Raw genomic sequence first — 12,596 nt, forward strand, 5'->3', positions numbered from 1 at the left:
TAAAAATACAAGTGAATTGCACATTTCAAGTATTGAGTCTATTGCACTGTTGACTATTTACAAAAAGTATTGCACAAGGTATTGTACAGTGAGGTGCAGAGGCACTACAGCTTAGTTGTTCCCCCCTCCTTTGTCCTCCTGTTTCCCCTCCCTCTCCCCTCCAGAGAGGAGTTAAACAGTCTGATGGCGTGTGGGACAAAGGAGTTTTTAAGTCTGTTAGTTCTTGTCTTGGGGAGAAGCAACCTGTCACTGAACAGACTCTTCTGGTTGTTTATGGCCGTGTGCAGAGGATGCCCAGCATTGTCCATAATGTCCATCAGTTTCTTTAATGTCCTTTTCTCTGCCACTGTCACCAGAGTGTCCAGCTTCATGCCGACCACAGAGCTAGCCCTCCTGATCAGTTTCTCCAGCCTGGATGAGTCCCTCTTTGCTGTGCTGCTCCCCCAGCACACCACAGCATAGAAAAGTACTCCAGCAACCACCGACTGGTAAAACATCCTCAGGAGCTTCCTGCAGATGTTAAAAGACCTCAGCCTCCTGAGGAAGTACAGTCGGCTTTGGGCTTTTTTATACAGGTGCTCTGTGTTGCATGACCAGTCCAGTTTATTGTCCACCCACAGCCCGAGGTACTTGTACTTGTTGACCACCTCCACCTCCTCCCCCTCTATCTGAACTGGCAGTGGACCTTCTCTGGACCTCCCGAAGTCCACAACCAGTTCCTTAGTCTTTGAGGTGTTGAGTTGCAGGTGGTTTGTGTGACTCCATGCGACAAAGTTCCTCACCAGACTTCTGTACTCCTCTTCCTGATCATCCCAGATACACCCCATGATGGCCGTGTCATCTGCAAACTTCTGAATATGGCATAATTCAGAGTTGTAGCAGAAGTCAGAGGTGTACAGGGTGAAGAGAAGAGGGGACAGCACAGTTCCCTGTGGTGCTCCTGTGCTGCTGACCACTGTGTCAGACGTGATGTCCTTCAGCCTGACGTACTGTGGTCTGTCGGTGAGGTAGTCGGAGATCCAAGCCACCAGGCAGGGGTCCACCTCCATCCTGTTCAGTTTTTCCTGAAGCATACAGGGCCGGATGGTATTAAAGGCACTGGAAAAGTCAAGAAACAGGATCCTGACCGTGCCTTTTCCCCCATCCAGGTGTGAGTGGGCTCTGTGTAGGAGGTACAGGATGGCATCCTCCACTCCGACACCCACCTTGTATGCAAACTGTAGTGGGTCCTGGGCATGTTGTACCTGTGGTCGGAGGAGGTTGAGGAAGAGCCGCTCTAGAGTCTTCATAAGATGTGACGTCAGTGCCACCGGTCGGAAGTCATTCAGCTCATTGGGCCGGTTCTTTTTGGGGACCGGGACGATGCAGGATGTCTTCCATAGGGCGGGCACTCTCCCCAGTCGCAGACTGAGGTTGAAGACTCGTTGTAGCGGCTCCCCAAGTTCAGCAGCACACGCCTTAAGCATCCTAGGACACACCTTGTCTGGGCCTGCTGCCTTTCTGGGGCGAAGCTTCCTCAGTTGCCTCCTGACCTGATCCACTGTGACACTGGGAGATGTTTGGGAGGAGGGGAGGGGGGGAGATGTCTTGCTGCTGAGAGAGGGATTGGAGGAGGGGGGTGTCATGGTGTCAGGAAGGGGGGGAAGCGAGGGAGGCAGGAGAGTGGGGAGAGGACTCTGTAGTGAAGGTGAGGGTGAGGGTGGGGGGGTTGTGGGCTGGTCAAACCTGTTGAAGAAGTTGTTGAGTTCGTTTGCCTTCTCCACAGTCCCCCCCACTGTGCTTTTCTTGGTGTTGTGGCCTGTGATGGTTTTCACACCATTCCAGACCTCCCTCATATTGTTCCTCTCCAACTTCTGCTCCACCTTCCTCCTGTAGGTGTCCTTTGCTTCCCTCAGGCAGCGTTTCACCTCCCGCTGTGCTGCTTTCATCTCCTCCTTCACTTTGCTCCTGAAAGCCTTCTTCTTCATGTTGAGGACAGCTTTGACTTCCTGTGTTACCCACGGTTTGTTATTAGGATAACACCGTACCGTCTTAGCAGATTTATTCCCCTTATTAGGTAGATGCTCATTATTTTTAATCTTCTGAATAGGTCTAGATATCACTAACGTACAGATTGTTTTGTTATGTTTTTAGAAGATGATACAAAGGTAGAAACACATTTTTTTCCGATTTATCTTGATATCAAAAAATGTGTTGGACCTGCTCTTTTCCCACCTTTTGTCTTTTTTTTTCACTTGAACTTTATTCTCCCTATAGGCTGATATGAGCTCTTTTTAGTTTAATTGACCCCTTTTATCACTTTGCTGTACAGCTGTTCGAGGTTATAAGAAACCATAAAAACTCATTCATGGGTTAATGATGTCTCACCAGTAGGTCTTGAGGTATTTCAAATATTAATTTCATTCAGTTTAAAAAAAATGAAGGAATGAGATGGTCTTTGAGAAGTTTCTATAAGCATAAATACACCAAATACATCTATTTCGAGTTTATGGGTGGTTTTAAGTTTTAAAATAATCATCAAAAAGATGGACCTAGAGAATATTAAAATAAAAATAATTTAATCGATTCATAGCTGCATTTTAAAGATCCCCACCAGCCACGCCTGAAGCCAGAATGTATAAATATTTAACTGTTTTTCATTTTGAAAATTCTAACTACAGGATGGATGGTGTTTCTGATTGTTCCCGCTTTTACAGATTTTCACCACGCCGTTGTTCCTTCCGCTTTCTGTTTTTGGAGTGTAGCGAGCAATTAGTGCTTATACATATTACATTTAACATTAAAATGTTGCCATATTGGATTGAAAATACACGTAAAAAGTCAACCCCGTGGGCTCGAATGTACAGAAAAGAGGACACATGTATGACACACCACTGTGAAGTCCCTTGCTCAGCAGGCTGCCAGCGGCGTGAGAGATTCCAACCCTCCAGACTGATGCTCTCCTCGGCCTATGGCAGCGACATACCGGCTCTGTGATCCCACTCGAGGGAGGAGCTACCTTTAGACTAACGCGACGTTTCCGCATGTCAATAAAAACTTTGTGAAGTCAAGAGGAAGAGCTAGATAGTTAAAGGTAATATTTGTCGGAGTGCTCTACTCTACTTTCAGTTTTCAAGTAGTAACAAGTTTCGGTCACATGATATGGAGCCTGAGCAGATCCGGGCTGTAATTGCTGCCTCTTTTCAAGGGAACTAACTGCAGAGAGTATTTTTATTGGTATAAAAACCAAGGGACAGTAGGAGTAGATATGTTGAGGACACAGCCAAAGTTCGACCTGCACAGGGATGTGGTGTCTGATATCCTCAGGAAGGAGGCGTCGGTCTGCAGAGTAGAAGGTGAGGCGTTCAGGTGCTAACGGTCAGCGTCCTTTCGATGACGGCCAGGTTTTAGTTGTTTTCACAGATAAACGAATATCTCACATAAAAGTAGCGGGTTCAAACGAAGTCGTGTTCTTCGTTCTTTCTATGCCTTTATCGCAGCTTTACTGTTATTATAGCCCCCCATAGGCAGTTTAGCCTGCAGTGGTAAAGTTCCTGTGATTTGTTTATTACTTCTTCTTTTCTTTTTTTTCTTTTTTTTTTTAAATTTTGACCACCAGATGGCACTATTTCATCAGTTACCGCACACTTAAATGCAGGGGAGATGAAACAACCTCCCGTTTGCTACAGCTCTTAGACTCAGTAACTGGAGCATAACTCAAAACATCAACAGAAAACATCTAAAAACAAACAAACAGAGAACTTAAAATACATCGTGAAAATAAAATGTTCCATGTTCTTGCTAGATGAAATATATGATAGTTGTTATTTTGTAGACAGTGCATGATGTCTAGTTGGGTTACTTTATATATTTACAAGCCTCTGCTATCAGACACTCGTTAGCTTGCGATAACAATCTATTACAGAGGGTAATTCTACTACTTATTTAGTATGTTCTGGATAAGCAGTGGGATGAGATAATAAAACAGGCCAGGCAATAAAGTGTGTGTTCTGTGTCTGAAGAATACTCTGGAGCCGTCGACATTCGTATTGTGAATTTTGAAAGAGATGGGTGCATCCTTTATTCCTGGAAGGTAAGCCCGCAGTGAAGGCATTGCATATTATGTGTTGCACATGTTACATACTGGACACTTTATTAGGTATGCTTTAATGGTGCTGAGCCCGACCCCATTTTTGCCTTCACAAGTGCCTTCATCCAACAAGCTGCTGGAAACATTACTCAGAGATTTTGGTCTGTATTGACACAATTGATGCTAATGGCCCATTTCACCCCATCCCAACAGTGCTCTGTTGAACTAATATCTGGTGACTGGAAGCAGTTTGAGCACAGTGAAGTACAAAGTGCACTGAGTGCTCAATTAGAATAAAGCAGCTCTATATAAGCTTCAATTCATTTACCAGTACAATTTTTCTGAAATACTCAGACCAGTCTGTCTGACACAAGCAACCGCAACACTTTTAAAGTCACTTAAATCAATTTCTTCCTCAGTCTGATGCTTAGTTTGAACTTCATAGGTTGCTTTGACCACATCTGCATGCCTAAATGAAGTGAATTGCTGCAATGTGATTGGCTAATAAGATATTTGCATTTGCATGTCAAATGCTCTGTCTTGAACTCACCAGATGTCCCATTTGTCAGCTAACCCCCCAAAAATAACACACTGTTGTGTGGGTTACTACACCTCTTAAGTGGCTGTTCTGTTAAATACAGCATTTTTATGCATATATTTAAAAGCTGCTTGTGTCAGTTCTTCATTGAAGTCGTACTAAGTCAGATATTTATATCTCAGAAGTAATTTTTTTTAATGGCTCCAACAGTCATCTTCAAATGGAAAATATCCAAAGAAATCTAGATTCGTTTTATTTCGCCATGTATCTGCTTGACACATTTAGTATTTTTGTGGAAATCTTGGGCTCCTCGGTAGAATGTAAAATATAATTTTCTGTGTTGAACCACGCTCCTCTGCACAACATAAATTTTTAATGATGGACCCTCCAAGACTGTGTGGGTTTAGGAGGTTAAAGACAGTGTGCAGCCTGCAAAGGGAAAAGAATCTCTCTTTTTTTTTTTTGTAGTGCAGGGTTTGAAATTTTATGCATGCCTGGTTGCACCTTGGGTTTCAGAGCAGACGCCCTTTTATTGAAAACCTTTTGAATGCAAAAATGTGAAAAATGAATCGATGGTTTGAAGCGGGGCAGGTCTTGTCTGGATGATGATCTGTAGGGTCGGCCATGGCAATAAAGAAGTCAAGGATGACTTTCCGTACATGCTGATGCGGTGAAGACAGCAGACTGAAATTAAATACTTCTTCTTGGTAGATTAAGATTGTACAATGTAATATTTTAATTAGTGAACTAATGTTCTCATAGGGAGCAACAGGTACCACCAGGATTGGGAAATATGACCCGAACAGCAAGAAGAATAAGGTACTGTGTTTGTGTTTGTGTGTCCCTATATTACTCCATTAAGTTTTGCACACTTTGCAATCATGCACTCATTCTCATGCGACTGTGCGCATGTGTGTTTTCCCCAACAGCTCCTGTACACATTTGACAAGCAGGTGTGTGTCAGCAGCTGTTCCCTGAACAAAGAGGAGACACTGCTGGGTGAGCCTCTGTCTTGTGCAGATAATGAATTATCAGCAACAACACCGGCTTCTTGAACTCAGATCAAGTTTAAATGCCCGTGTCGAGAAAGCAGTTTCAGATCATGCAACGCACGAACCCACAAGTACAAGACGAGATGATGCTGTTCGGATGCTGATTAGTGCCTGAAGAACCACCGGAGACATTATTGTGGGAAATATGTTCCAATTCAGTCATGTGACATGCCAACTTTGCTTTTTCTCTCCTAGCTGTCAGCTTGGCACAGAATGCCAGAGGAGAGGAGCGCCTCAAACCAAGTAACATCCCTTTTCTGTTTTATCCATAGACTGTGACATTAAACCTGTCTTAAAGCAGTGATTCTCAACCAGGGGTACAAATACCCCAGAGGTTATTTTTGGCAGTAGCCAGAGGGCTTAAAAGTACACATTTAAAGTAGTAAATTTAAGTGTGGCCTAACTGATACTAGCTGAAATTGTTAGCAGTATGGACAACTGAACAATATTTTATTTGGACCCAAATTCAGGATGCTGAATTAGAAAAGTTATCAATGAGAAGAAAACTTTATCCTGCAGAAGATAGCAGGATAATCAACTAGAAGCCTAACAAAAAGAATCATGCAACTGACAAAAAGCCAAGACAAAACAGGGGATTGGAAATGCCACAATTGCAAAAAGAAGGACAAAGGCAGGAGGTAAAACTTACCGAAAAAATGTGTTTGAATTGCCAACTCATTCACAAGATAAATTGTCAGACTTTTTCATTGCCGTTCTAAATTTCAGCATTAATATATAATGCCCCATAAAGTAGTGTGCAGAAGCAGTGCACACTGCACTCCACTGACTGGGACACGTGCACCAAGGCGTGTTTGTGTCAAAGAATGAAATATGCTCTGTGCAGTATGTTGTGAAGTGGCTTGCTTATGAAGTGTTTTTGAGAAGTAACAAGCATGCACGCATGATTGGTACAAAATAGCATTGTAGCAGTTTTCATTTAGTTAGTGATTACAGTGGACCCAAAGTATTGTAATGTGCAAAAGTAATTTCTTTACATTTTATATTTCAGTTCAGACTTTCTTTCTTTTTTCTTTCTTTTTAATTTTAAGTTGAGCTTGAGGTTTTCTAAAGCTCTTTGAAAGTATTTCTTTGGAAATTAGCTGCTTCTCAGTCCAACTCTGGTACGTCTCATTTTCAGAGGAATTTTGTCTTTGTTAAGACACTTAACACTGACCTATGAGTCACTCAAACAGAAAAAGTCTTCTGTTTTATCAACACATAACAGGGAACTCAGGAAAGAACCAAGATAAAACAGTTTGAGAGACATTAACACATTGATTCCCCAAAAGCAAACTTGACATATTTCAGCATAGTGTACAGTGTGTCCATATAAAATGTGAAGAAAATGGACAAGTGAAAGACAAAAGAAGAAGTGCCAGGCCTAAAATCTAGCTAAAAATCTCAACCTAAAAATTACACTGTTTGTCTAAGAGTCCGTGTTGAAGAATGAAGGTGGTCACACCAAATACTAACTTTGGAGTTGGTTTGTACAAACTCTGTTTTTGCTTCAACTACAGCATGTATTGTATCCAAAAATAGCAAAAATGTTGTAGTGCAGATGTTTTGTTTTGCACCAGAGATAATTAGGGACGTCTGTTGCATAACTGCAGCAGTGCATCCAAAAAGTGTCCATAGTGTATCAACAGCTGCCTGGACTTACTCCCTTGTTAATCCGCTATGTAGCAAACACTGTGTTTTGGATGAGTGTGTCAGTAAACAGGCAGATTTTTCAAAGAAAATAAAGCAGGAAATGACTGAAACAGAAAAATGACCGGCAAACACGGACACACAGAAAGACAGAAACACAGCAGACACTAAAACTTAGGAAAGATTACGATCCAAACCCCTTAAACTTTGGCATTTGAAATATCATGTGGAACAAACAGTAAACAGCCAGCTTCATTAACTATTCTGCAACTAAAATTCTACAACTATGACTATTATTACTGCAGTTTTTATTATTACCTTTTTATTACCTATTTTTCATCTGTTAGCCAATGGTAAGCTGAAAGCATTTCAGAAATGGATCAAACTGATTTAAAAAGATGTCAAGTAGTAACGTTTTCAGACAGTTATTCCATTCCATTCTAATATAGCACTATTTAGCTAAATATAGCTATAACAGCATAGTTCTAGCTGCAAGCACAGCAACCTCCACCTACACAGGGATGTGGTGTATATTTTTTAATACTAAAAAAGAGACTAAACTTAAACAATAGAAACAAAGTATCACTCTTAGTATCGATCCAATACCAATACAATACCAATATATAGATACCAATACGCCATTGGTGTCTATACTATCGATATTTGATTATTTAACCCACCTCTAGTGGGGAAACATCATAAAATAGCCTGTTAAATTAAAATCAAAACTTTCTAGATATTAGAATAGTTATGGCTGTAAGAAAACGTGATTAAATGTCTTAAAATAAGACGGGCTGTCATTGCAGCTCTTAAAATATTCAAACAGTCCAGTTGACTTAATTAGAAGCCTATCTATAGATAGGCTCCTTTTTGCTATGGCCTTTTAAGAATAACTCAAAGATAAAGTTTCTAATGAAGATAAGCATAGTGACATTTACTTTTAAGTCAAATAATCTTCCCTGGAAAGCATAAACATGTTCCTTTATACTGAAAACAAGATCAGCTTTGAACTTAAATTTAAATATCAAATTATTATGCACGGTTTATTCTGAAGTTTTTGTACTTGAGTTGGAATAAGGTTGGGAACCACTTCCTTAAAGCAGTTTAAATACACTCTTTTCCTACAGCATTTTCAATCTGTGAACGATATTAACCCTAGCCTGTCTACCTTTGTAGTATCAAAGTGCCTGACTCTCCTGATTGAGATCCATCCTATTAACAACACTAAAGTCCTCAAGGCAGTGGACTTCAGAGTCAAAGTGCAGGTAAGAGTGTTTCATTCACATTTCACTAACAAACAAGCGCTTACGTCGCAGTTACGAAGCGTTAGTGCTCAGAGGGCATGACTGTCATACTACATATCTTTTATGGCCTCTAGCTTACGTTCTATCACTTAATTAAAGTCAGTGTACCCACTTTTCTCCACTTTCTCTTCTACAGTCATGCCTTTTCATCAATTTTGTTCATAGCCTTGAATAAAAAGCAGCAAATTTTCAGCTTCATCTGGCAAATTGTTGGAAACCACTCGTTTAGTTTTCCCGTGGCTTTTTTTCCCCATAGTTCCTCCATCATGAAACTGACAGAAGATCAGTGCTGGAGAGCCATCTGCTGCTGCTCACTGAAGATGGATGTAAGCAACTGTGTCCTTATGCTGGCCTGCATGTGTAACAAGAATCCAGAGAGAACTATGATAATGCATAAAAAATAATACATACTGTATATTCTACCGTACATTCTTCCATTTGCATAATTATCATTTTGTGTGTTTAGATGTGGATCTCTACCACGTGATGCTAACGAGGCAGGAGGGATATAGAGTGGTATGCTACACATTGCTTTTTTTTCTCATGAAGGAAGTGTTTGCAGATAGTTGACTCATCTGAGCTATAAATTGCATGCAGGATTTCATGGCTGGTAAATTCTGTGCAGTTCTGCAGCGACATAAATTCTTTCCAAGGGTGCACGAATTTAGTAATTAATAAGCAAAACAGTGCAAAGAATATATTGTTAATGCAAGTCTCTGGCAGAAGACGTGCAGTGTATTTTGAGAAGGAGGTTGTATTCTCAAAATACACTGCACGTCTTCTGCCAGAGACTTGCATTAACAATTCATTGTGGCTGAATTCAAATGTTTGTGTGTTGACCAGGTGATAATGAACCCCGAACGTTTGTCCAAAACGGCAGAGAGAATCGTGGAGGATTTTTGCTGGGTCCAGTGGGACAGGCACACGCAAAGACTCTACTATCTCACGTTTAAGGCAATGCATACAAACTCGCATTCAAATTTGGCAACAGATACCCTGGGACTTGTTTGATTAACGCAAAATGTACGGCTCGTCTTTTGCAGGAAAAGTTTCTGCTCCGAAGCGTTCAGTTTTACCCAAGCTATAACTGTGAAACTGTGGTATGCTATCTTTGTGTCTTATATTTTAATACATGCCGCTCTTTGTGCTCTGTATTTGTTGTTTATGCTTTTACTTTGAAATAACATACCGCTCTGATAACAGTTCGAGCTCCCTTTAGAACTGCCTGCCAACTCCTTCCGCACAGTCAAGTAAGGCAACTTTTAGCAGAGTATAAAATAGAAATATGTCGGTTCTATATTCTGCATTCCTTTTGAACATTGTTTTTGTGTTTGTGTTCGTCTCGATGACAGGTTTGCAAATCTCGGTTTCGACCATTATCACACCGAGAGGCCGGAGCAGGAGCTTGTTAAGTTGCAAGTATTCACAAATAAAATAGGTAAGACGTCCTCACACACATCCATGCACCGCATGTCTGTTCACATGCTTATTAGTCTCACATTGAAAAGTCAGATTATGAGACTAATTTGATACATTTGTGCGATTCCTATCCCTCTTTGTAAAAACAAGAAGGTAAGTCTCCGCCTCAGCTCACCTCCAGGGATTAAAAATCTTGGCCAATTCACAATTTCAGTGATGATTGAAGGATTTGTGGAGATGATCACTTTATAATGAGGTTCTGACCAATTTCTGAGATGACTGTAAATCTTACAAGCCTCCTTAAGTTTCAGAGGTGTTTTCCAATAGCATCACAGCTGATGATGCTTTTGCCAGTGATTAATTCAAAAGCCGATTTGTTCAGCCGATCTGTCAGTTCCTCTCATCATTGTCATCCTTCTCACTTAATATTTATCTGTTCTGGCTCATGCTGCTGTCCTGGTTATATTCACACTCCTCAGATTTTTGTCCTGTATTTTTTTTTTTTTTTGTGCTGCATGATTAAACATAGACGGTTTAATGGCATACAGAAAGAGGGACAGAATCGCATTGACTATAGATGAGCTGCACTGTAATGAAGCTGCTTTATTTGAGCTTTAATGTGAATACAAGAGTAATATCTGCCTCGAGCAGCTTGTAAATCTTTCAGGATTTACTTTCTTATACTGACTTTCATCCATTACTATTAATTAGGGAAAAATCAGACTGCAGACTCGTTCTGTATGTTAAAGCCTTGTATTTATACTCAAGCATGAATATAAAGTGGTCAACACATTTCTCTCTCAAGCATGAATTTGTAGTAAACAGTACATTTCTTTGTGTGTATATAGGTGGGTAATAAATTAAAGGAAGCCTGGAACCCTTTGCTCAATCCAGTCTGGTACCAGCTATACCAGAGTGATCACCTTCACCTTATGATGAAACATTTTTATGCTGATGGAGCGTCATCATGCTGATAGCAGCGCTCCCATCAAGGGAATGTTCCTATAAGTATGACAGTGGTCATATGCTATGGCCGTCAGATTGCAACCAAACTGAATACCTGTTTGGAAATTTGTATCGACATATTAGATAGTGCTAGTTCATCACCACCATCATCAAAACACCTGAGGTGGGTGGGATCATTTTGGGGGGCGAAAGACTTAATCAATGCTAGAGAGTGTTCGGCTCTTCTGACAGCATGATGTTGTGCAAAACTTTAAGATTGCTTGTTTATTCTTTTAATTTGGAACCTGTCTTACATAATTTTGTTATACACTTAGATACACTCATTGGCCACCTTATTAGGTGCACCTGTTCAGCTGCACAATAATTACAAAAATGAGAAATCATAATGGGAACAGTCAAAAGAGAATGACCAGAAGGCAATAGTAAATAAAAAAACCCCAAAAAAACCACCACTGACAACCAAGGTATGCAGAAGAGCATCTCTGAACTCTACAGCTGCAGAAGACCACAGCAGGTGCCTCTTCTGACAGCTAAGTACGGGAAACTGAGGATAGTGTTTGCAAAGGCAAAATTGGACAAGATTGGAAAAATGTTGCTGGGCCTGATGAGTGTCTATTTCTGATGCAACATTTGGATGGTACCGTCAGACATTGGTTAACCAACATGTAACATGGTGGTGTAATGACATGGGAAGTGTTTTCGTTGCACACTGAGCATTGTTTAAACACCATGGCCTCCCTCAGCATTGCTGTTTCCAACATATCACAAAGCTCAGATCATCTCAAATTATACTCAAATGGCTTCCACAGTCACTTGGTCCAATACAGCACCTTGGGGATGTGGTGGACCAGGAGATGAATGTGAAATTTAAGATTACTCATGTGCAGCTGACAAATCTGCAACAAATGTGTGATACTACGTGTCAATATGGACCAAAACCTCTGAGGAATATTTCCATCACCTTGTTGAATCTTGGTGAAAATGGGGCGCAACCCCATACTAGCAAGGTGTACCTAATAAAGTTTCCAGCAAGCGTATATTTTTATATACTGCCAACTGTAAGAAGCTCGTAATGGCATGCATATGCACTGAAATGTTGTTTGTAGAATTTTAAAAGCATCCATAGAAATACATTTAACTTTTTGGATTAAGTGAACACTCTCCTCATTTAGATTTTTTATTTTTTTTACACAAAGAAATGTGCTGGTCGAATTATTTCAAAATAATATAATCAAATCAGAATTCCAACCTTTAACAAGGCATGAGTAATTTTTACAATTACTACATGGCTGACTCTATAACCTCTGAATATAATCTCAGTATTTCACTCTTATTGCTTGTCCTATTAAAAAGTAAGTAATGTTAAATATTAACAATATGAATAGAGTATATGGTATAATAATATATGACGATAAATCGGATCTAATTTTTCCATTGGTTATCATGAATAATGCCACGGTTTGATCTGTAACTTCCCTGTTCTGTGCTTAATTCTTAGGAAGCATGTGTGTGTGCTATACCCAGCCTCTTCAAGACAAACACGAACTTCTCTACACCGTGGTTTTAGTTCACAAAGGTGTGTCTGTGCTAGCTCCTAATTT

General features: G+C 40.4%; 1 protein-coding gene across 1 annotated transcript in view; it reads left to right on the plus strand.

Moving 5' to 3' along the window:
* Nucleotides 1-3,052: 3,052 nt before the first annotated feature.
* gsap (gamma-secretase activating protein) overlaps nt 3,053-12,596 on the plus strand; it is a 58,976-nt gene continuing 49,432 nt past the window's right edge. The window contains exons 1-13 of the mRNA XM_085375550.1: nt 3,053-3,335; nt 4,002-4,072; nt 5,370-5,426; nt 5,537-5,606; nt 5,855-5,902; nt 8,483-8,571; nt 8,867-8,936; nt 9,077-9,126; nt 9,454-9,564; nt 9,654-9,710; nt 9,814-9,860; nt 9,963-10,055; nt 12,498-12,571. Of these exons, the coding sequence (XP_085231676.1) occupies nt 3,248-3,335; nt 4,002-4,072; nt 5,370-5,426; nt 5,537-5,606; nt 5,855-5,902; nt 8,483-8,571; nt 8,867-8,936; nt 9,077-9,126; nt 9,454-9,564; nt 9,654-9,710; nt 9,814-9,860; nt 9,963-10,055; nt 12,498-12,571 (925 nt within the window). The 5' untranslated portion in view covers nt 3,053-3,247. The remainder of the gene's footprint in view (nt 3,336-4,001; nt 4,073-5,369; nt 5,427-5,536; nt 5,607-5,854; nt 5,903-8,482; nt 8,572-8,866; nt 8,937-9,076; nt 9,127-9,453; nt 9,565-9,653; nt 9,711-9,813; nt 9,861-9,962; nt 10,056-12,497; nt 12,572-12,596) is intronic.

This window comes from Diplotaxodon limnothrissa, linkage group LG17 (assembly GCF_057381915.1).
Source record: "Diplotaxodon limnothrissa isolate DT_005_m linkage group LG17, D_limnothrissa_male_GT1.1, whole genome shotgun sequence".
Taxonomy (NCBI): Eukaryota; Metazoa; Chordata; class Actinopteri; order Cichliformes; family Cichlidae; genus Diplotaxodon; species Diplotaxodon limnothrissa.